At 46.4% G+C, this 21,938-nt stretch overlaps 1 protein-coding gene across 1 annotated transcript in view; it reads right to left on the reverse strand.

The window, feature by feature from the left end:
- Window positions 1-21,938, reverse strand: part of trim44 (tripartite motif containing 44) — a 244,035-nt gene that overhangs the window by 87,605 nt on the left and 134,492 nt on the right. Inside the window, exon 3 of the mRNA XM_039743940.1 lies at window positions 17,216-17,455. Within this exon, the coding sequence (XP_039599874.1) occupies window positions 17,216-17,455 (240 nt within the window). The remainder of the gene's footprint in view (window positions 1-17,215; window positions 17,456-21,938) is intronic.

Below are 21,938 nucleotides of genomic sequence, written 5' to 3' on the forward strand. Positions count from 1 at the left end.
CTGTTTTTAATTCTCAAGGAGACGCGCCTCCCCTGCATTTCTATTTGAATGTCTGCCGGTGGGTTTCCATGACCACAGCGTGTGGATTGATTAAATGACGCTCTTTGTTTTTCTTCAGGACATTTTCACTTTAAGTTACGGCAACCATACAATTAGATTGTAGATTTTATTTCTTAGATGGAGTTAAGCGACGCAGGATGAAGAAGACGGCCTCAAAAGGGACGCATGCAGTTTGTGCATAAAGAGGACGACGGCTTTCAGGGAGAAAACCAGAGGCAGCCACCATCTTCAGACTGACCATTCAAAAAGGGGTCTCCGTCCATTCTGAGTGGGATTACCCTCTGGTGGAGGCTGACCACTTAGAGGTATGAGCAACTGAGCCCACTTAATAGTCCTTTCATTAGAGGGGTACACAAGCCCACCACATGTAACCCTGACAGCGGGGAAACTGGTACATAAAAAAAAAATGGCTGTCCTCATGGTGTCACGAACAGGACTCATCTTTAGGGTCCTTTTGCTATTTTCCATATTAGACGCCATTTTGTGTAACCGTCGTTAGGGTCACATCCTGCGTTTCTAGTGGCGGAGTCTCTGAGGACATGAGCTCAGGTTCATTGGCATGATGGGGAAAAAAAGGTCAGAGCGATGCACCAGGCATTATCTAAATCTGTGAACAAATCCTCAAAAAATAATAACAAATCGTCTTTGCTAATGGACCTTCATGACTTCTTGCCTCTTGTCTGGTTTATTTTGAATTTGTTTTGTCGCTCATCTCCCAGTTCATCTACTTCCTGAAGTTACGGGGCACACTGAAGGTAAATCAGCTAGCCGAGGTCCAGCCGCATGTGACCCCAAACTGCTGTTCTGACAGACCCCCAATCCTCCACCATCACTGCGGTGCCCAAGAAATTGGCAGCAACGTGTTTCACGATCTGTCGCCTGGCTGTTCTCAAGCCAGTAATTAAGAAGTGCTGTGAGCGACTGGTGCTCTGGCGCGTCTGATCAATCACCCCCAGATCTGGACCACCATTTGACAGAGGGCACCGTCTCGAATGCACTCATAGAACAGCCAAATGGCGACAAACCTCTCAGTTAACTGGGCAGCCTAAAGTGCCCTCCACTTAAAGACCCATTTCTTTTTGTTTGATGAGGGGACCAGAATGACTGGGCCGTGGTGGGCCATTGAACCTGGACATTGGGATGCCCCCTACTCTTTACAAAGGACACCCAGGGACCCTTTATGACCACAGGGAGTCGGGATGTCTGTTTTACGTCTCATCTGAAGGACGGCGCTATTTTCACAGCCCAGTGTCCCCACATTCAGACCACAGGGTAAGCGCCCCCTGCTGGCTTCACCAACACCTCTTATTCTGAGGTGGTCTCCCATCCAAGTGCCCGCCGGGCGCTCCTCCACAGTGGTAAGGCTGCTGAGAGGGGTGGGGAGGTCGTCCCATACAGACAGAAACCAGGAGCAGGATTTGAGTCGTGGCGAGGGCACTGGAGCTGCGATGCCACTGTATTAACCGGTGTGCCGCCCAGGACTTGTGCGTAATGAGCGACTCATTTGTACCTCACCAGGCGTTAGCCGAGGCCCGCAGACACACTTGTGCTTCGAACTGCAGCGGCTTCTGCTGTCGCCCTGGGAAATTAATGGCTACAATGCCGGCTGAGAGATATGATGGAACGGCTGATAACGTGGGCTACATGAAAAAATACAAGAGAATATGCAGCGTGCGCCTCGGCCCAAGATACCCAGGCTGGTATTTTCAATTTCCTTTCAGTTTCTAAAATTTGATTATTATCTTTTTGGTGAAAAAACATTTTTTCTGTATCCTCCTTCGACAAGAATTCCCAGGTTGCACTTCATCACACAAATCATTGAATACCGTTTTCCTACTTCCATTAGCCGGCGTCACCTCGTCCCTTCTGCTCAGACCTTTGACCCCAACGTCCAGCCAGCTTAGCAGCACCAAAGTGATGTCCACAAGGAGACGAGACGGAGCAGGAGATCCAACGAAAAACAGACTCGGCAGACGGGGGCTTGAGAAAAATCACATTATTAAAGACCGCCACGGTTATATTAAATAAATCCAAAACTCGGGAGGGTGGTGGTGGCAATCGGCTCAGAAACAAGCGCGCAGATTTGCATTCGCTCCTGGGGAAATCTGCTGTGCCTTCAACTGAATTTCTCTCTTTTCTTATTTTCGGTGGTTTTAAACAAACAAAACAATCTGACAATAAATTAAATGCCCTGAAATTAAAAAAATAATAAAAAGAACGTTCCTTCATTCTCCAAGGCGGATATGATATCTGATGGAAGCGGGCTTTGGGTGTCCCGTGTTCAGTTCAGTTTGCCGTCGTCGTTGGACATTTGCTGTTTACCAAATTGTATCTGGGGTGGTACAGTGGCATAGTGGGATTCGTGTCCCGGGTTCTCTCCATAACTGCCTGGGTTTCCATTTCCATGTGCCATTTATTATGGGACTCATAAAAGCAGCATCCACTGTTTGTGATGCGCCATCTGTTGGAATTAATAATGCAAGGCATTTTATTTACTACAAGTGTTTGTGATGTGGGTGGCATGCCTCTTCCTATTAAGGAGACCAGGGTTTACATCCCAGAGCCTCCAAGTGTGTAGTTTCAATGTCCCCTGTTTGTTCCTGTGAGTTTACGCCGGGTGCTTCCAGGTTCCCGTCCCCAAACATTCATGCAGGTGAGGTGGACTGGCAACGCTAAACTGGCCTGAGTGTATGTTTGGGGCATCTTCACCCTGCAATGGACTGGCGCCCTTATCCAGGGATTATTCCTGCCTATGCTGGATGGGATAGGCTACAGCAAAACGCCCCCCCATGGTCTGGAATAAGCAAGTTAGAAAATGACTTGACAAAAATTGCATCTCTTAGGGCAGCAATTCTTAATCTTTTTGGAGTTGTGACCCACTTTGTTCCCCCCACATATACAATGCTGATCAAAACTAGAAATTCATAACCTTTTATTATCAACATGGCATTAAACTAATTTAAAAATACAGACAAGGCCTTATTAGTGTGTGCATAATGGCTGTTACAGCCTGAAATGACTGACTTTTAGTTTATTCCTCACGTAGGATTGCAAAGCCCCCTAAAGGTCCTAAAGGTTCGCCTCCCTTAGCTTATCGCTAAATCAGCCACATTCACACGCTCTTCGGTTATTACAGAGAAATCCTTGCAATCACATTACAGGGTGGACCTCCTGCAGCTCAACGACAGAAAGACAAAAGAGCTGGTGGTGGGCTTCTGGCGTGCCAAGGAGCCTCTGACATCGGTCACCATTCAGGGGGAGGACGTGGAAGTGGCGCAGTGGCTACAAGAACCAGCAGACTGGACTGGAGTGACGGAACAGTGGCACTGGACAAGAAGGGCCACGGCAGACTGGACTTGCTAAGGGGGCTCAAGTCTTTTGATGCTGGTAATGTCCCACCAGACCGCAGTAGTCAGCATGGTGTTCACTGCTGTGGCCTCCTGGGGAAAACAACTTGAGCTCAACAGGCGCACAAAATGGCTGAACAAACTAATCGGGAAAGTCTGCTCCATCACACACACACACAATATTGTGGCAAAATTGGATGCCATCATGAAAAATACCCCCAGGAGGCGCCGTTTAGGAACACTTTTAGCCTCTGTCTCAATCAAGGAGCACCTCTGGGGGTCTTTTCTGCCCGCTGCTGTCAGGCAATTCCAAACGGCATCCTCCCGATGTCCCAAATTAAAGGCTGATACTCTCGAAGTTCATTTTGTAATTTGTGCACAATATGCGTTATTAATTTACAGACTGATGGATGAATTGATTGCTTGGCTCTATTCTCTCTCCTGCGAGTCTGGGTCTTTGTGTTTTTTATGTTTCCACTGCTATACACATCTACATTTTTCCTCGGGATTATTAAAGTTTACGTAATCTCATTTAATTGCCACCGCTGACACCTGTTATTCCATTCACTTGGGTCTCAGAAGTTCAAACACGGCCAACATGAAACGGCTACCTCAAGAAACATGGCCGTCTGTAGTTGGCTTGTTTCATATAAAGCCTACAGTGCATCCGGAAAGTCTTCACAGCGCTTCATCACTTTTTCCACATTTTGTTATGTTACAGCCTTATTCCAAAATGGATTAAATTCATTTTTTTCACCCCATAATGACAACGTGAAAAAAGTTTACTTGAGACTTTTGCAAAAATTTTTAAAAATTTTAAAATTGAGAAAGCGCATGTCCATAAGTATTCACAGCCTTTGCCATGAAGCTCCAAATTGAGCTCAGGTGCATCCTGTTTCTCCTGATCATCCTTGAGATGTTTAATTGGAGTCCACCTGTGGTCAATTCAGTTGACTGGACATGATTTGAAAGGCACACACCTGTCCATAGAAGGTCCCACAGTTGACAGTTCATGTCAGAGCACAAACCAAGCATGAAGTCAAAGGAATTGTCTGTAGACCTCCGAGACAGGATTGTCTTGAGGCACAAATCTGGGGAAGGTTACAGAAACATTTCTGCTGCTTTGAAGGTCCCAATGAGCACAGTGGCCTCCATCATCCGTAAGTGGAAGAAGTTCGAAACCAACAGGACTCTTCCTAGAGCTGGATGGCCATCTAAACTGAGTGATCGGGGGAAAAGGGCCTTAGTCAGGGAGGTGACCAAGAACACGATGGTCACTCTGTCAGAGCTCCAGAGGTCCTCTGTGGAGAGAGGAGAACCTTCCAGAAGGACAACCATCTCTGCAGCAATCCACCAATCAGGCCTGTATGGTAGAGTGGCCAGACGGAAGCCACTCCTTAGTAAAAGGCACATGGCAGCCTGCCTGGAGTTTATAAAAGGCACCTGAAGGACTCTCAGACCATGAGAAACAAAATTCTCTGGTCTGATGAGACAAAGATTGAACTCTTTGGTGTGAATGCCAGGCGTCACGTTTGGAGGAAACCAGGCACCGCTCATCACCAGGCCAATACCATCCCTACAGTGAAGCATGGTGGTGGCAGCATCAGAAACTGGGAGACTAGTCAGGATAAAGGGAAAGATGACTGCACCAATGTACAGAGACATCCTGGATGAAAACCTGCTCCAGAGCGCTCTTGACCTCAGACTGGGGCGACGGTTCATCTTTCAGCAGGACAACGACCCTAAGCACACAGCCAAGATATCAAAGGAGTGGCTTCAGGACAACTCTGTGAATGTCCTTGAGTGGCCCGCCAGAGCCCAGACTTGAATCCGATTGAACATCTCTGGAGAGATCTTAAAATGGCTGTGCACCGACGCTTCTCATCCAACCTGATGGAGCTTGAGAGGTGCTGCCAAGAGGAATGGGCGAAACTGGCCAAGGATAGGTGTGCCAAGCTTGTGGCATCATATTCAAAAAGACTTGAGGCTGGAATTGCTGCCAAAGGTGCATCGACAAAGTATTGAGCAAAGGCTGGGAATACTTATGGACATGTGATTTCTCAGTTTTTTTATTTTTAATAAATTTGCAAAAACCTCAAGTAAACTTTTTTCACGTTGTCATTATGGGGTGTTGTGTGTAGAATTCTGAGGAAAAAAATGAATTTAATCCATTTTGGAATAAGGCTGTAACATAACAAATGCGCTGTGAATACTTTCCGGATGCACTGTAGCTGTGCCCCGCGGCTCCACCCGTGTAGCAGTGAAACAGGACAAACTTCAAAAAAAAAAATCAATAAAACAAAATAAAATGAAAAAAATAAAGTAATAATTTGTATTGAGAAGACTTTCTATTGATAGTTTTCGTATCCGAGGGCCTCTTGATATTCAATATCTTTGGTTTTGCTATCGGGGGCGAGAATGTCGCTGTGATCGCTTTGCTAAAAATATAAAAATTTAGCAAGGTATCTGTGGCCAAGCGGAAGGTAGTGTCACGCACGCGTGCATAGGGAGCCGCTTAAAGACCCAACGTGCAACGTAGTATATCGTGCCAGGGGACAAAGGCGGGGTACTAACCTCTCTTTCTTTCTGAAGCAATGCCGCCTTGAATTTACCCGGACACGCTAACAATGCGCAACCACTTCTGCATTCCTTCCTTCCCTCTGGTCTCCTTCTGATGATGTCATGAATTCCCATCCACCACCACGGTTCCTTTCCAGCATTCCAGATGTGACGTTGATAAGTGACTTTCACGTGAATGAGCCGAGGCCTCTGTAAGTAGCACTAGGCCAGCCAGTATGAACGGCACGCGTCTCTCTTTCCTTTTAAATGTCAATGGTGCCTGCTACAAAGATGTCAGATCTTCAAATAAGGGTCTGCTTAGAATTCCAAGAGCTAAACTTAAAAGAAGTGGTGAGGCGGGCGGCCTTCTGCTGTTATGCTCCTCAAATCTGGAATACGAGTTTACTGATAGAAATTCAGCAGGTGGAGCACTTTATAAAACTGCTAACAACCCGTTATTTAAATATGGCTTTCTCATCGCTTCATTTTAGTACCGTCGGCCTCACCTTGTGCCTTTTCAACGCAGTTTGATGTCCGATCAGCAAGACTAAACACCTTAAAGATATTAGCCAGACTTTGGAAAGCCAGGGAGTATCAGAAACGTGTCTGCACACATTAGATTGACGACAGCGACAGGCAGGCGCCAATCACAGGCATCAACCGAGTGTGAGGGAGAGCGCAGTGCGAGGTGAGGTGAGGCGAGGCTCGTCGCTGCCGCCCCTTGTGTTTCTCCTCTGTATTGGAACAGGAAATGCACCAATTCAGTGATTTCGACTATAAAAATGATCACAATTACTGGAAGCAGTAGAGTGTTGTACCGTGTTAGCCACAGATTGACACCGAGGAAAGTAGGGTGAAATGACACCTTGCCTGATGAAGGGGCCTTGCATTTGTAATCTATTTAGTTAGCCAATAAAGGGGTCATTTGACCCAACAATTTTTGGAATCATACAGAAAACTAATTTATAGCGCAGACCAGCGGACACATTGATTTTATGTTATGACTATTAGTTGTTTTTACTTCTCAAGATGGCCCCTGACCACATGTCCCTGTACTGAAGTGCAGTCCCGGCGCCAGAGAAGTGCTGGACTTCCACTAAGTTCTGATCCAGCTGTACCTGCACTGAAACTCCGAGACTCTTTTTCTTCTTCTCACAAACTACATTTGCTTTTATCATCATCGGCGCTGTCATTAATGCATTCCCACACGTTACTTTCTCGCTTTCTACCCACAAACAGCGGTGCAAAACTCGCCATTGCCAACCACACGTGCTTAAAGCTTCAACCCGATGAGCCAAATGTGCTCAACAAGCGAGCAAACGACGGTCCTTTACGGAAGTCACGCCACGTGGCTCTAGTAAGCCCAAGTTACGAGATCACTGCATAGTGAAGAACACAACGCAACTGAAGGCTCAGGGCGACTGAACGAAAATGCGATTGCTGTTTTTTTTGTTTTTACTCAATTTTCGTTTGTTTACATATCCATCCATCCATCATTCTGGACAAAAATTTTTAAGTGCCTTTCAAACAGCCTTGGTGTCCCAATTCCTCCTAATCCTCTAACAGCTGTGTTTGGTGGGCTCACAGAGGGGCTTAAAGTGGAGAAGGCCTTACGCTATTGGCACGCTGACTTATGTTGCTAAACTGGAAGAATCCAAAGTCTCCTCTTTTAAGTCAGTGGGTAACTGATGTTTATCCAACCATCCATCCATTTTCCAACCTGCTGAATCCAAACACAGGGTTATGGGGGTCTGCTGGAGCCAATCCCAGCCAACACAGGGCACAAGGCAGGAAACAAACACTGGGCAAGGTGCCAGCCCACTGCAGGGCACACACACCCACACACCAAGCACACACTAGGGACAATTTAGGATCGCCAACCCCCCTAACCTGCATGTCTTTGGACTGCGGGAGGAAACCCACTCAGACACGGGGAAGAACATGCAAAGTCCACGCAGGGAGGACCTGGGAAGTAAACCCAGATGGGTCTCCTAACTGCGAGGCTGCCGCGCTACCCACTGTGCCACTGTGCTGCCCTTGTTAACATATCATTATTTTTTATATAATAGTAATGATAATAATAATAATATATTTTATTTATTTGTAGGCACCTTTCTAAACACTCAAGGACACCAAACAATAGACAAAACACAGATTATAAGCAAAAGTAAAATCCGACAGAGCAATTGTAGTCAAAGAGATAAAGCAGTCTTAAACAAATGAGTTTTAAGTTTAGATTTGAAAAGTGAGAACGATTCAATATTTCTAAGCTCAGATGGTTCCAGAGCGCCTGAATGCTGTGCCCCCCATGTTGGTAAGACGGGTGAAGGGGACAGTCAAGTGGATGGAGGAAGAGGTCAACATGGAGGAGGTCAGACACATATGGAGGGGCGAGGTTGTGGAGAGCCTTACAAGTTAACAGAAGGATTTTGAATTGAATGCAGAACTGAACTGTTAGCCAATGAAGCTGCTGCAAGACAGGAGTATCTATCTATCTATCTATCGATCGATCGATCGAATAGAAGGGGGTTCTAGTAATGATGTAGGCAGCTGAATTCTGGACCAGTTGAAGCTTATAAAGAGATTTGCGAGAAAGACCAAAGAAAAGGGAATTGCAATAATCGAGACGAGAAGTGACCAGGCTATGAATGAGGATAGCAGTGGTGTGGGGAGTGAGTGACGGGGGGCGAATACGATTAACGTTACGCAGGCCAGGAGATGTTACAGATGTGGGACTGAAAAGATAAAGTACTGTCAAGGATGACACCTGTGGGGAAGGAGAGACAGAGGAATAATCAATAGCAAAGAAAAAGTGATCAGGTTTGGATAATGGGGATTTTGTACTAATGAGGAGAACCTCAGTTTTGTGACTTGTTATTTAATTTAAGAAAGTTTGAAGAAAACCAGGATTTCATTTCTGCTATGCAATCAGTAAGGGAGGAGATGGAAAGGAAGCAGCAGGTTTGCTAGTGAGACAGAGCTGGGGGTCATCAGCACAACAGTGGAAGCTAATGTTATAATTACGAAAGGGGAAGGAGGTCAATGATGAAGAGGGACAGAGCCCACCTGATGGGTTGGGATGTGGAAGTTTTAAGCTGAACAAACTGAGTGCGGCCCGAGAGGGAGGATCTGAACCAGTCTAGTGGAGTGTGGGTAATGCCAATCGAAGATAATCTATTGAGAAGAGTCGTGTGACACAAATGGTGTCAAAGGCCGCACTCAGATCACAGAGGATGAGAATAAGAATGAAACCAGAATCAGCTGCCATAAGGAGGTCGTTAGTCATTTTTATAAGTGCTGTTTCTGTTCTGTGGAAGGGACGAAAACCAGAGTGGAACTGTTCATACAGATTATTTGGAGATAAATGACAATGAAGTGGAATAGCCACTATTTTTTTTCAAGGATTTTGGAAATGAAGGGTAGATTAGAAATAGGATGAAAATTGGGGTGGGGATGGATCTGTTCTTAACTTAATTTTTCTATTTGTAAAAACTTGACTGCTTTGTATGGATTCCAATAAAATTAATAAAATAAATTCAAAAAGAAAAAAAAGAAATCGGATGAAAATGACTGAAATGAGTCGGATCAGCACCTAGTTTTTTCAATATTGGGGTTATTGCAGCAGTTTTAAAAGATGAAGGAACAGCGCCAGTAGTTTTAATTTCTCTATTTACCTTAATTTCAGTTCTCATTTTTGTAAAATGAAAAACAATATTTTTACTCCTAGTTCTCGTTTTCGATCTGAAAATATCACTGATGGTGATCTGCGCCTCGGCCACCTGATCAGGGCACCGTGCAGTCCCTCCATCGATAGATTGAAGGCCAGAGGTCCACATGACCGGCACCATCAAGTTCTTCCAATGTGAAGCCTGAAAACCCTGAGGACTAATTGAGATCATTGATGTTAGGGGGGCTGGCCGAGTGGTCTCGTGGCCTTGGAACCCCTGCAGATTTTGCCCGTCTGGAGTTTTATTTTGGTTTTTCATGTCCTCCTGGCCATCAGACCTAACTTTTATTCTATGTTACTTAGTATTGCCTCATCTTATTTTTATATTTTTCTTTCTTCATCTTGTAAAGCACTTTGAGCTTCGTCATTTGCATTTGTATGAAAACGTGCACTAGAAATAAACGTTGTTGCTCACTACTTTATAGCCTTCTGCTAAAACCCTTTAAATGATTTCGTTCCATCCATCAAACAACACCCAACAGCCTGGAATCCATCCATCCATTATCCAACCTGCTGTATCTTAACTACAGGGTCACGGGAGTCTGCTGGAGCCAATCCCAGCCAACACAGGGCGCAAGGCAGGAAACAAACCCCGGGCAGAAAAATAAATAAATAAATAAAGCGAAAACACAAGATGTTGAAAGTGTATTAGAAATAAAGAACTCAAATATCTGAATGACACAAACATTCTTGCTATGAAGACTGAAATTTGGCTCAGGTGTCTCGCACTCCACTGCTCATCGCCGAGATGTCACTTGAATGGACTCCTCTGGTCAGTAAAGGCTGACACCTACTGGTCACCAGCTGAGCCTGCGGAGTGTAGAGACAGGACTGTGACGAGGCTCAGGTCTGGCCAAGCGCTGATGGTTCCCAAGGGGCACGCTGGCCTCCATAAGTCTGGAAGTCTTCCTAGCGCTGGCTGCCAGGTCAAAACTGAGCAACTCTGAGGCCGTTGGTAAGAGAGGTGACCAAAAACTGGACAGTCATTCTGACTGGACATGTGTGACCGTCCGGGTCGGCTCCACACTTCCCGGTCACTTGCCCTAAACTGAGATGAGCCGCAAAAGGAGGACACGCACAGTCGGTAAAGGGGTTGGTGCTTCCGTGAAAGACCAAACCAAGTGTTGTTGTTCAAAAAATAAATAATCCATAAAATAAAATCCAATAAATAAGCCAATAAAAACAAGGCTAAAATGCATCCTTTATAAAATCCATGAACCTCGGCACAGCTTTCGAAACTCTGAGGTCTCCCCCGCTTTCTCAGCAGCCCCAGGAGACGCCGTCCAATGGGCGCAGTCAACCAGAACACGACTTTCAGGTCCCCCGCAGGCTCCCGATCCTCAGACTCCCACTGCAGGTCCTTCAGCCATACTGGGGTGGTGGGTCACTCCCGCTCCCCAAAAGTCACTCAGCAGGAGCAACCGCTGCGCCCCAAGTGCCGGCTGTGTGCTTTCATCCCACCGGCTCCCTCTCGATTCTGCCTCTCTTTCGCTCGTTAGCCTCCATCCTTCTCTCAGTTGCTTTTTGTTCTTTATTCTTCTGATCTGATGCCCTTTCCATCATGCAGGCTGACAGGGTGCAGGCGGGTGCTGCGCCGAGGTGTAAAAGAGGCACCTGAGTGACCCGCTCGCATTTAAACGTGAACTGCACGAACAGCCCGGTGCCCCAATCAAGACCTGGGGCGGTGCGTGCACACTCACACGTGACCGCTCACACGTGCACACTCACATGTAAACCCTCTCACCTGCACGCCCACACGTGAACGCTCACACGTGCACACTCACATGTAAACCCTCTCACCTGCACGCACACACGTGAACGCTCACACGTGCACGTTCACTATCTGCACACTCCAGGACTCGACTATTTATTTAAAAATCGCGCTTCGCCATGGACCTCTCATCACAGCTTCAGAGGACCAGCCAAGAAAGACAACCATTACAGAAACACTCCACTAACCAGGGCCTCATGACGGACTGGCCAAGTAGGCGACTCTCCTCGGTAAAAGACACCTGAAAGCCCACTTGGAGTTTGTAAAAATGGCACCTAAATGACTCCCAGACCGCGAGGTTCAAGATTCTCTGGTCTGATGGGACCCAAAATTGGCATCATGTCTGAAGGAAACCTGGCACGGCTCATCACCTCTGCAGTAGAACTCTGATGGTGACAGCATCAGGGACTGGCAGGCTAGTGAGGGTCAAGGGAAAGCCAAACGGAGCAAAGCAGAAAGAGGATACCCTTAATGAAAACCTGCTCAGAGCATTCTGGTCTGTTATTCCACGGCCAGAGGAGAAGCCACATAGTCCGTGTCCTTCTAATGGCGTTGCCATCAAATATCAAGAAATTTACGCCCAGAACCTTAGCAATAAGCAGACATGAGGGTTACACACATCTCAGACTGGGCTGAGCAACTGCGGGGCAAATGTCACTGGTAAGAGAGGTGACCAACAACTGAATGGTCATTGTGGCTGAACTTCAGAGGACCTGCGAAGAAAGACAACCATTGCAGCAACACTCCACTAACCTGGGCTTCATGGCGGAGTGGCCAAGTAGATGACTCTCCTCAGTAAAAGATCCGTGAAAGCCCACTTGGAGTTTGCAAAGGTCCACAAAAGCAAAGACAACCCAGAAGCAGCTTAGAGACAACTCTGGAAATGTCCCGGAGTGGCCCAGCCAGAGCCTGCACTTGAACCCAATCGAACGTCTCTGGAGAGACCTGAAGAGAGCCGTCCACCGATGGTCTCCATCCGACCTGACAGATCAGCAGAGAAGAAAAGGCAGAAAATCCTCAAATGCAGGTGTGTGGAGCTGGTGGCGTCAGACCCAAGATGGCTACAGGCGGGAATGGCGCTCACCACGAGGTACTGTGTAAGGCAGGGGTGACCAAATCCTGGTGGTCCTGGTGGGCCACAGTGGCTGCAGGCTTTCATTCTGACTCTTTTCCTAATCAGTTTTCACTGCTAATGAACTCCTTTTCTCTTCATTTCCATAGCCCAGTTTTTAAGGATTCAGTCCTCAGAATTGATTTGTTTCTTCATTAAACAGAAATGAGAGGTGAGACGAGCCAACAGATGACCAGCTGAACTGGAACGTCAAACTCCGGCCCATTTCACTCCAACCAGTTTCTTAATGAGAAGCCGATTCTTGCTGTTAATTAACGCCATTATTGAATATCAGGACTTGTCGCTGCTCTCAGACTGTTGATTTTCTGAGACCACCGTCAAAATGTTTGGGTGACCTGAGCAGACCAACGTGACCAAAACCCTCACCTTTCTTTATTTTCAGGTTACATGGTCATGTTTTGAATCTCATTATTGTTTGGCTGCTCATTATGGAAGAAGAAACAACTAAGGGGGTCCGAGTCACGTCAAGTAAAACGAAGGCCAAACAAGTTAATTAACAGCAAAGACGGCTCACTGATTAAGGAGATGGTCAGAATGAAAACCTGCAGCCACTGCGGCCCACCAGGAGTTGGACACAGTCCGAGAACTTGCACATTTTAGTTTTTTTCCAATAATCCTGCTCTTCCTTTGTCATTCGGGGGTACTGGGTGGTCCTTGATGTTGGTAAAATGATTTGGGCAGCAACATAACAAGACGCGAAAAAGGCGTTCTGCAGGCGCCGTAGACGGCATGAGTGGCGCATTAAAATGGATGGCAAACTGGGCACCTCCAGCCGTGTCCTTACAGACCCCAAGTCGAGGAAGAACAGAGCAGTGGGACCTCACGGTGCTAAATGAGGTACAAAAATTTGTATGAAAATGCATTATATAAATAAAAGCTGTTGTTGTTGTTGTAAATGGCCACAAGCCCAGCAAAGACCCCACAAACCTCCAGACGCTTTCTACACGCCATATGCAAATCTCGGGAGGCCGAATGATCCGCACGACGTGCCGCACAATGTGCCATCCTCCATGCGTTTCACTTTCATTAATCCAAACTGTGCCTTCTGTCCTGACGGGCACACGCGCCGCAGACTTGAGATCACCGCACTTAAGGCAGCTGAGCAAATCCCTGATTATATCAAACTTCCCAAGATTTCCAAAGCCTCTGCAGGAATAACTTCTCTTTAAAAATTAATTACTTTTAACAGGCCCAGTCCCACTTGCATCCATAACAAAAACCCTTTCATGCAAGCAAAAGCTTCGAGCCGACCAATAATGGTTCCACTTGACCTATTTCTGCCTTTTGGGAAGCCCACCGCTGGCTGTATATTTAGCCTTGTTTTTGAAATGGGTTGCATTTAATTACCGTCAGGAAATATTTACAGTATCCAGCATGCCGCCGCCGCTGCGAGACGTCAAGGCATGCGATTAAAAATAAGTGATGTTTGCATTTTGTTTGGATTGCTGAGGAAAATACAAAGTGCCGTTTCAAAATAATGAAGGCCTAGCAGAGCAGCTCGACTGTCATAAAAGTTTAAAGGCCCTTACGGCCCCCACAAGCCCGCGAGCAGAAGATCCGCCAACCTATAGAGAAGTAAGAACTGCTGATGCGTATTGTCATTGTGCAGCAGCCCATGTGAATTTGGGAGCCCCCAATTAGTGATGGATGCCTTCCTGTGCAGAAATGAAAAAACTGAGAGCAACGATAAAGAGGTCGGGGCCCCCTCAGGCAAAATCAAAGATGACAGAGCAAAAACTGTAAACTCGGGCAACGTCAATCATTAGACTGGAGCAAGACGGCAGTGACGCTGGTTATGAAGGCAGTGAGGCAGAAAGGGCGGGTCCAGGAGCCTCAGAACAGGAAGTGATGTCACATCCTCAGCTCTGCAGAGGGAAGGATCAGAGAAATGGTACGTGGCAGCGGCAACTCCTGGCTCGGGGTGGGATTACAAAATTGACAAGCCCTGAAGTCGTCTCCCTGGCCCGTGCGTATGTGTGAGATAGAGTTGAATGAGCTGAACCGAGAAAACGGTCAACAAATCAAAATCCACAAATCTCTGCCGCAAAGTTATTAGAAAAACTGTCACACTGGATAACGTCAAGTGTGTCCTCCTAATGGAGTTCACGTCGAACAGCAAGCAATTTATGACAAGAACTGCAGCAACAAGCGGACATGAGGTGTTACACACAGTGGCCTGCCTCAACAAAAGAGTGTGCTGGACTGTAAATAAAACGTGTGGTTTGGACATCTGGCGGTCTCAGTGTCTGTCTGTCTGTGCCCGGGGCTAACTTTTACAATAGATATGTGAAAGGCACTATATGATAGATAGATAGATAGATAGATAGATAGATAGATAGATAGATAGATAGATAGATAGATAGATGTGAAAGGCACTATATGATAGATAGATAGATAGATAGATAGATAGATAGATAGATAGATATGAAAGGCACTATATAATAGATAGATAGATAAGGTGCTATATAACAGATAGATAGACAGAATTTGGCATAGTAGGTAAGATCTACTGTACAGATAGATGGCTAGATAGACAGACTAACAGACAGGCTGTCTGACATTATATGGCTTTCAACAATAATTACATATATTAAAATAGTCGTAACACACACCTGAATGACTGAAAATGAAGAACATTTAATAAGAAAGACAACTGACGTGGCAGTGGCAGTCCCAGTGAGGTGCTGTACAGGCGTATTATGAACGGGAGCCTCCCCGTCATGTTTCTTGACCAAGTCTGCTGTCTGATTTGTTGGCTGAAAGTCCTCAGTGTTGGTTTGTCACAGAGAGGTTGTGCAGTGTTGTTCATGATGACACTCAGTTTTGTCTTCATTCTCTCCTCCATTACTACACCCAGGGGTCCACAGTGTGTCCCATAACCAAGTTCATCCTTTTAATGAGCTTGTTGATTCAATGGTCCTCTCGTGATGTGATGTCACCAGCCCAGCACACCACACTGGCCATCACAGAGTTGTAGAAGACATGAACGATGTCACTCACCACATTAACAGAACGCTGTCTCCTAAGATAGAAGCGCTCTGCTCTGCTTCTCTAGTTCCTCTGTATTATGAGACCAGTCCAACCTGTCACTGATGTGGACCCCCAAGTACATGTAGAAGTGGGCCATCTCTTTGAAATATGAGAATTGGAGTGCAGGAACTCGCATTTCACAAACCAAAATATGGACTCTCAGCTTTCATGCCCCGTTTTTGCCATCTAGATGTGTTGAGCAGTATAGAAGAGAGCACCGTTTGTATCGGACCACCCAATAAGGACCCTAAAAGGGCAGATAAGTGTTGGGCAAAAGCTGAGGACAAGAAGGTCACTTCAAACCACAAGCATGCTCTCCTCTTTTGTGTCCAATTGTCAAAAATGCTGTTTTGATTTTATTACCATTACGCAGATTGTACAACAGAGAGCTTAATACAAGGCGATACATTCAAGAAGAAATGAACAGGAATCAGACACCTTGTTCTCAGGTAAGGAGTCAGCTCAAGAATCGTAAGCCAAAAAGAGAATCGTGCGACTCCTTCACGGGTGATGATTAAGTCTGCCAATCAAATCAATCACAGGCCTCGTTTTTTCGGGTAATGATTCGGTTCAAACCCAAGAGAGCCAGTGAATGACCCATGACCAGTGGAGTCAATGAGCAGTAACAAGTATACGATGGAAGCAAATAATTGTTAGAAATGAAGAGTGTTATTTTTTTTATAAGGTTCAGATTTATGTGTGTTAACTCACTGAAATGCACATTAGAACACTCTGGACGAGAACAGGCCATTCAGCCCAACAAAGCTTGCCAGTCCTGTCCACTTATTTCTTCCAAGAAAACATCAAGTCGACACGCGTGTATCAGTTTAATGTCACAGGATGTTGAAACAGTTCCATTAACAAAGCGTAGAGAGAGGGGCTGGGAGCCTGCACTGATATAGCGCACTGCTGCACCCGCCATACGACAAACCCCCTCAGGATCCCAATCAGGACCCCGAGTTCAGCCGCACAATGGGCGACACCACAGCGCCACAATGGAGTGGGACACCGTGAGGAGTTCTGCAATGTAGGGAGTGCCAGTCCTGCCACCAACCCTCGAGTTCTCCCACTTCTGGCATTATGGGATTCGAATCGGCAACCCTGCAATTATTGATGCAGATCGCTAACCTCTGAGCCACCACTCCACCTAACAAACAACTGATCCTCTCATATAAGCGTGCGGCTACTGCATTGTACTCGGAGGAGGAATGAGGGAAGCCTCAGTGACGGAGCTCTCAGTACGAATTCAGATCAAACTCAAAGGAATCAGAAGTGAAGTGAATGAGAATCAAGAATCACAAAGGATGGACCTGCACAACTCCATGAAAAGAGCAGTTTAAAAATCGCTCCAGAATCGCCCATCATGCTTTAAGCGTACTCTGCACATGTGACAATAAACTGCCACTGCTGCTGCTACTACACATGACATGCTGGACATGCCGCAGTGAGACCAGTCTGAAATGGTGACACTAGCTGGTGTCATCAACACCACCAGTAAATAATAAAGAAAGAGCCAAACGTTACAATTTATAACACAATCATGACACGGCAAGGTTAACGTAATATTAGATAATTAAATGACTGCTCACCTCCTGAGGCGGCTCGGCATTCTGGTATAAGGCACTCAACTGTTTGTTGATCTCCTCCATTTCTTCTTTCAACTTCTCCGTCTCCGAGTTTATCTCTGCCATCTTCTCAGCGGCGTGCGCCGTCGCCACCGCCTCCTTCAGGTCGACCAGGTGCAGCGCGCGTCTCTGCTCGAGTAGCACCAGTCGGTGAAGCTCGTCAAACTGCTCGTGCACAAAGGCCTCCAGTGCGTCCGCCCTGATCTGTATGAGGGGAGAACAAGGAAGAGAGAGCTGAAGACAGAAGTTAGCGCTAGGTAAAAAGACAAATCAAGTAAATCAGTCAGTTGGTAAGTCTGAGCGTTCAACCCGTCAGTCTATCCATCGAACATAACTACAGTGCCTTTGCGTTATATAGTGCCTTTCATATCTCTCTATCAATTATAGTGCCTATCATATCGAGCTATTACACTGGTATACAGTGATTTTGGTGCCAACGATGTCTGAACGGTTTTATATTAAGTCTATGGTGCTGATTAAGAATATGCCAGATTGGCTCTAGTTTCTGAGATATTTAATAGGTAATCAATTCATTAATTAATGCAACACGTTTCAAAAGCATTCAGAATTGCAAGAATATTTTTATTTTAGTTACAACTAGTAAGTAAACAGTCTAACATCATACAAAAAAGAAATTAAAAATATCTAACAGTGACTGAAAATACTTCTGCATGATTTGATTAATTCAATATTTAATTAATTCTTATTAATATCAATGCTTCAAAAAACGCTGTTTATGCGATTTCCTTTTACTTTTGTGTGTCATCAGGACAATCACGTTGGAGACTCCAACAGCAGTCTGCCATCTTGTGTATGTCCCATCTGCCCTGATATCTCTCCTCCATCACCTTCATATCCTGGTGGAACCTCTCGCCTTGTTCCTCGCTGAAGTCTTCAAGGTTCTCTGCAAATCTCTTTGTGGCTATGGAGATCTTTATCTGCATCTTTATGCTCATATTAACTCCCACATTTCTGAAGTTAGCAAGCATATCTTGCACCAATTCTTCATAATTGTCTGCTCTGTGATTACCCAAGTAGTTCTTCACAACAGAAACAAAACTCTTCCAGGCCGAAGCCTCGGTGTCATTCATGCATTTGGTAAAATTGGAATCGTTCATGAGTTTAGAAATCTGAGGACCATCAAAGATTCCAGCTTTTTAGTTTTTCCATGTTCAGTCCAGGGAATGATCTACAAATGTACTTGAAGCAATTACCCGTTTTGTCCAAAGCCCTAAGAAATTGCTTCATCGATCCCAGCTTACTATGAAGCGGAGGGAGAAGGATTTTGTTCTGGTCCACCAGCGTCTTGTTGATGATATTCGCAGCGCCAACAATCATTTATTCCCTTGTGGTCCATGAAACTTTTGGGCACACACACACCAAGCACACACACCAGGGACAATTTAGAATCGCCAATGCACCAAACCTGCATGTCTTTGGACTGTGGGAGGAAACCCACGCAGACACGGAGAGAACATGCAAACTCCACGTAGGGAGGACCCGGGAAGTGAAGCCACTGCGCCACCGTGCCGCCCTCAGTTCAAGACATCGGAATGTGAATTGAACTGTCTGGACAAATCTCTTGGAAGAACAAGTGAGCCACAGCTCAAAATGGGTCCAACTGGGTGACAAGTTGCTTCATGCAGACAGACAGACAGACATGAGCTACCACAATAGGTGCTTCACGCAATACATGCAAACGCAACATAAAGATGGCGGGCCAAAGCCGTCAATCAGGACACAAAAGTACAAATCACAAGAGTTTCCTTATCCATCTAATTATCGGGTTCAATAAACGTCCTTATCAGTTATGGAGATTCATTTGTGTTTCAATTGCAGTCCTCAGCTAATTACGACGCGGCCTTAATTAGCCAAACCCTGTCAGGTATTTCCAGGTCCTATCTGTGCGGCGCAGTCAGATTGCATTTACTGTCAGTTTTGTATTCAGGCTAATCAGACGTCTGCTCTGCTCTTTCCTCCCCTCATTGTGCCGTCTTGTCTTCACATCCTTTCCAGACCCATCGCTGTGAAGGATCAACATGTCACCAGGCTGTCACCGGCAGGCTTCACAGTAACGGTGTCAGCATTTATATCTCCGGCACATCTTCATACAGGGGCGTGGAGTCAATAGTGGAGGTGAGAATGAAAATGAAATTCAGACTGAAATCGGACAGGTTGTGTGTCTCTGATGGTTGACATGCATCACGTTGTGCATCAGAGGCTCACTTAAGGTAATCAATACCCCGCCAGGGAGACAGGGGGCACTGTGCTCAACATTATCATCTCTTCCCTTCCCCACAGCACCAAGAAGACACCCACTGAGGGCAACTGACTCCACCCCTTCTGGTCATTGACCAATAAGAACTCGACATCCCTGAATGGCGGCATCTCAGTTGGACCAGAGACTTACTGGTGAATGGAGGCCCGCGCTCGAGACCCCACTCTTACGAGCCGGTGGCTTTTGAGGCCCAGGAGGCTACTGTTATTTCTGCTGGTTAATTGTTTGTGCTGTGATGCCCGGGTGTGTGCCGACACAGACAGGCAGGACACCAATTCGAGTCCACACAACACACAAGGCAAGCAAAGTCTTTTCGCCGTCACCCCTTCAGTCCTCCCTACAGTCCCTTTGTCCTCGTCCTCCCGACTCTGGCGACTGGCCCCTTTTTATAGGGCACCCGGAAGGACTCCAGGTGCCCAATGAGCTTCTTCCGACAGCATTTCTGGAGACTTGAAAACATCCATGTGCCCCCTGGTGGTGGTCATGGACCCCAACTGGATTAAGCTTCTATGCTCATGACCCCGCTGGAAACCAAGTGGGCTGCTTTTTGTCAGTCCAGGGGGAGAAACTGTCCTGGAAATACTCGATAGTCAGGTGCGTTGTGCCCTCATGCGCTTGTGAATGCTTTGACCTGCCTAAAGCATTTAAACGGGTGATACCCTGACGCTTATCTGGACTTGTCATCCACAAACAGCAAAAGTCTACAACTGTGAATGTTAGCTAAAAAACGCATGCATCTTTCATTGGCTCTCTGATGGAAAAAGGAAAGTGAATTTAATGAAGCGATGAGAGGAAGGAACAAAACTGTTATGTCAAGTTAAAGTATAAGCTGAAATTTCAGTCCCATCCTTCACCAGCAACCAACTGCTAAACCAGACTCAGGCTCAGAAAAAAAGGAAGCTCAGATGTTTGTATCACCGTGGCAGGTTTGGGCCGACCCTGTCCTCAAACATGGATTCTTTTATTCCCACGTCCAGATCCTCTGTTGCGTTGACCAACACATGAAGTCCTCCACACCAACTCTTGTTCTCTTATCCTGGAAGGAGATGTGGCGCACAGACGCAGTGGCACTTGTAGATGGGCCTACCAGAACCGACTGCTACTGCGCTTCACTTTCTCTACTGGTGCACATCGCCTCCTTTCTCGATAACTCAGACAGTAAGACAGTACAACATGGCAAACATTTTCTCAGTCATTTCAGACTTAAGCCTTACAGTTTCACACAAGGACTTTGGGTAAAGTCAGTGCCTGAAGGGGTCCGCGCTTGCCTTATGCTTATCAGTGCCCTCCACTGAGCCAGTGCCCTAATGTGGCACAGTGGTTTGTATGACCAATGACCCCTTGAGTGATGCCGTAGAGAGTCATATGCTTTTGGTAGGCCACCTATGCTGAGGTCCTGACTAAGACTACCTAAACCACCAACAGACCCCCTCCCACCAAGGGTCCATCCAATGTGGTGCCATTTCATGGTGTGCCTCATCATTGTGTACACAGCATGCCAAGTGAAGTGGCGTGATTAAGGATTGTGTACCCTCGCTACCACCGACGTCAACAACTCCGTTGTGCAGGCTCTTTCTTCCATGTGGACAAACGGATGGACAGCACTGATCTTAACATCACAGGGGTAGGAAGGAGCAGAGCCATCACAGAAGCCAGAGGGGCTGCAGAGAAAACCAGACCTGTGGAGTAACATCGCTGGGACACAAGTTGGGGTTTAATCAACCTCACCTGGCTCATCTCCACAAAGGTGTGTGAAACACCCCATGATGCCCAGGTAACATCACTGGTGACACATCCCAACACATTTCTTCCATCCCATCCATTATCCAACCCGCTATATCCTAACACAGGTTCACGGGGGACTGCTGGAGCCAATCCCAGCCAACACAGGGCGCAAGGCGGGAAACAAACCCCGGGCAGGACGCCAGCCCACCGCAGGGCACACACACACACCAGGGACAATTTAGAATCACCAATGCACCTAACCTGCATGTCTTTGGACCGAGGGAGGAAACCCACGCAGACACGGGGAGAACATGCAAATTCCACATTTCTTGATGTCTGTTAAACCTGAAGACATATCTCATACTAACATGGATGTGTGCATTTAAAACATGTCTCTCAAGCAATGGGTCGTGACCACCGGTGGGCCGAGATTTGCCGTTGGTTACAGATTGCGGTCATGAGAAGGTGGCGAGGTGGGTCACGTTCAGTTTACCAAAGTGGGTCATGAATAGCCTTCTATGGGAAAGAGAGGGTCACGGCACCAAAAAGGTTGAGAAATACTGCATTAAAAGAATGGAACAGCACTACTTAAAATAGCCGACATGTCCCAGCAGCCCCGGCGGTTTAACACTATCGGGCAGATTCTGAGGAGGTCAGGGTTACCGAGATGGAGGATGTGTGACG

Source organism: Polypterus senegalus, chromosome 1 (genome assembly GCF_016835505.1).
Source record: "Polypterus senegalus isolate Bchr_013 chromosome 1, ASM1683550v1, whole genome shotgun sequence".
NCBI lineage: Eukaryota > Metazoa > Chordata > Cladistia > Polypteriformes > Polypteridae > Polypterus > Polypterus senegalus.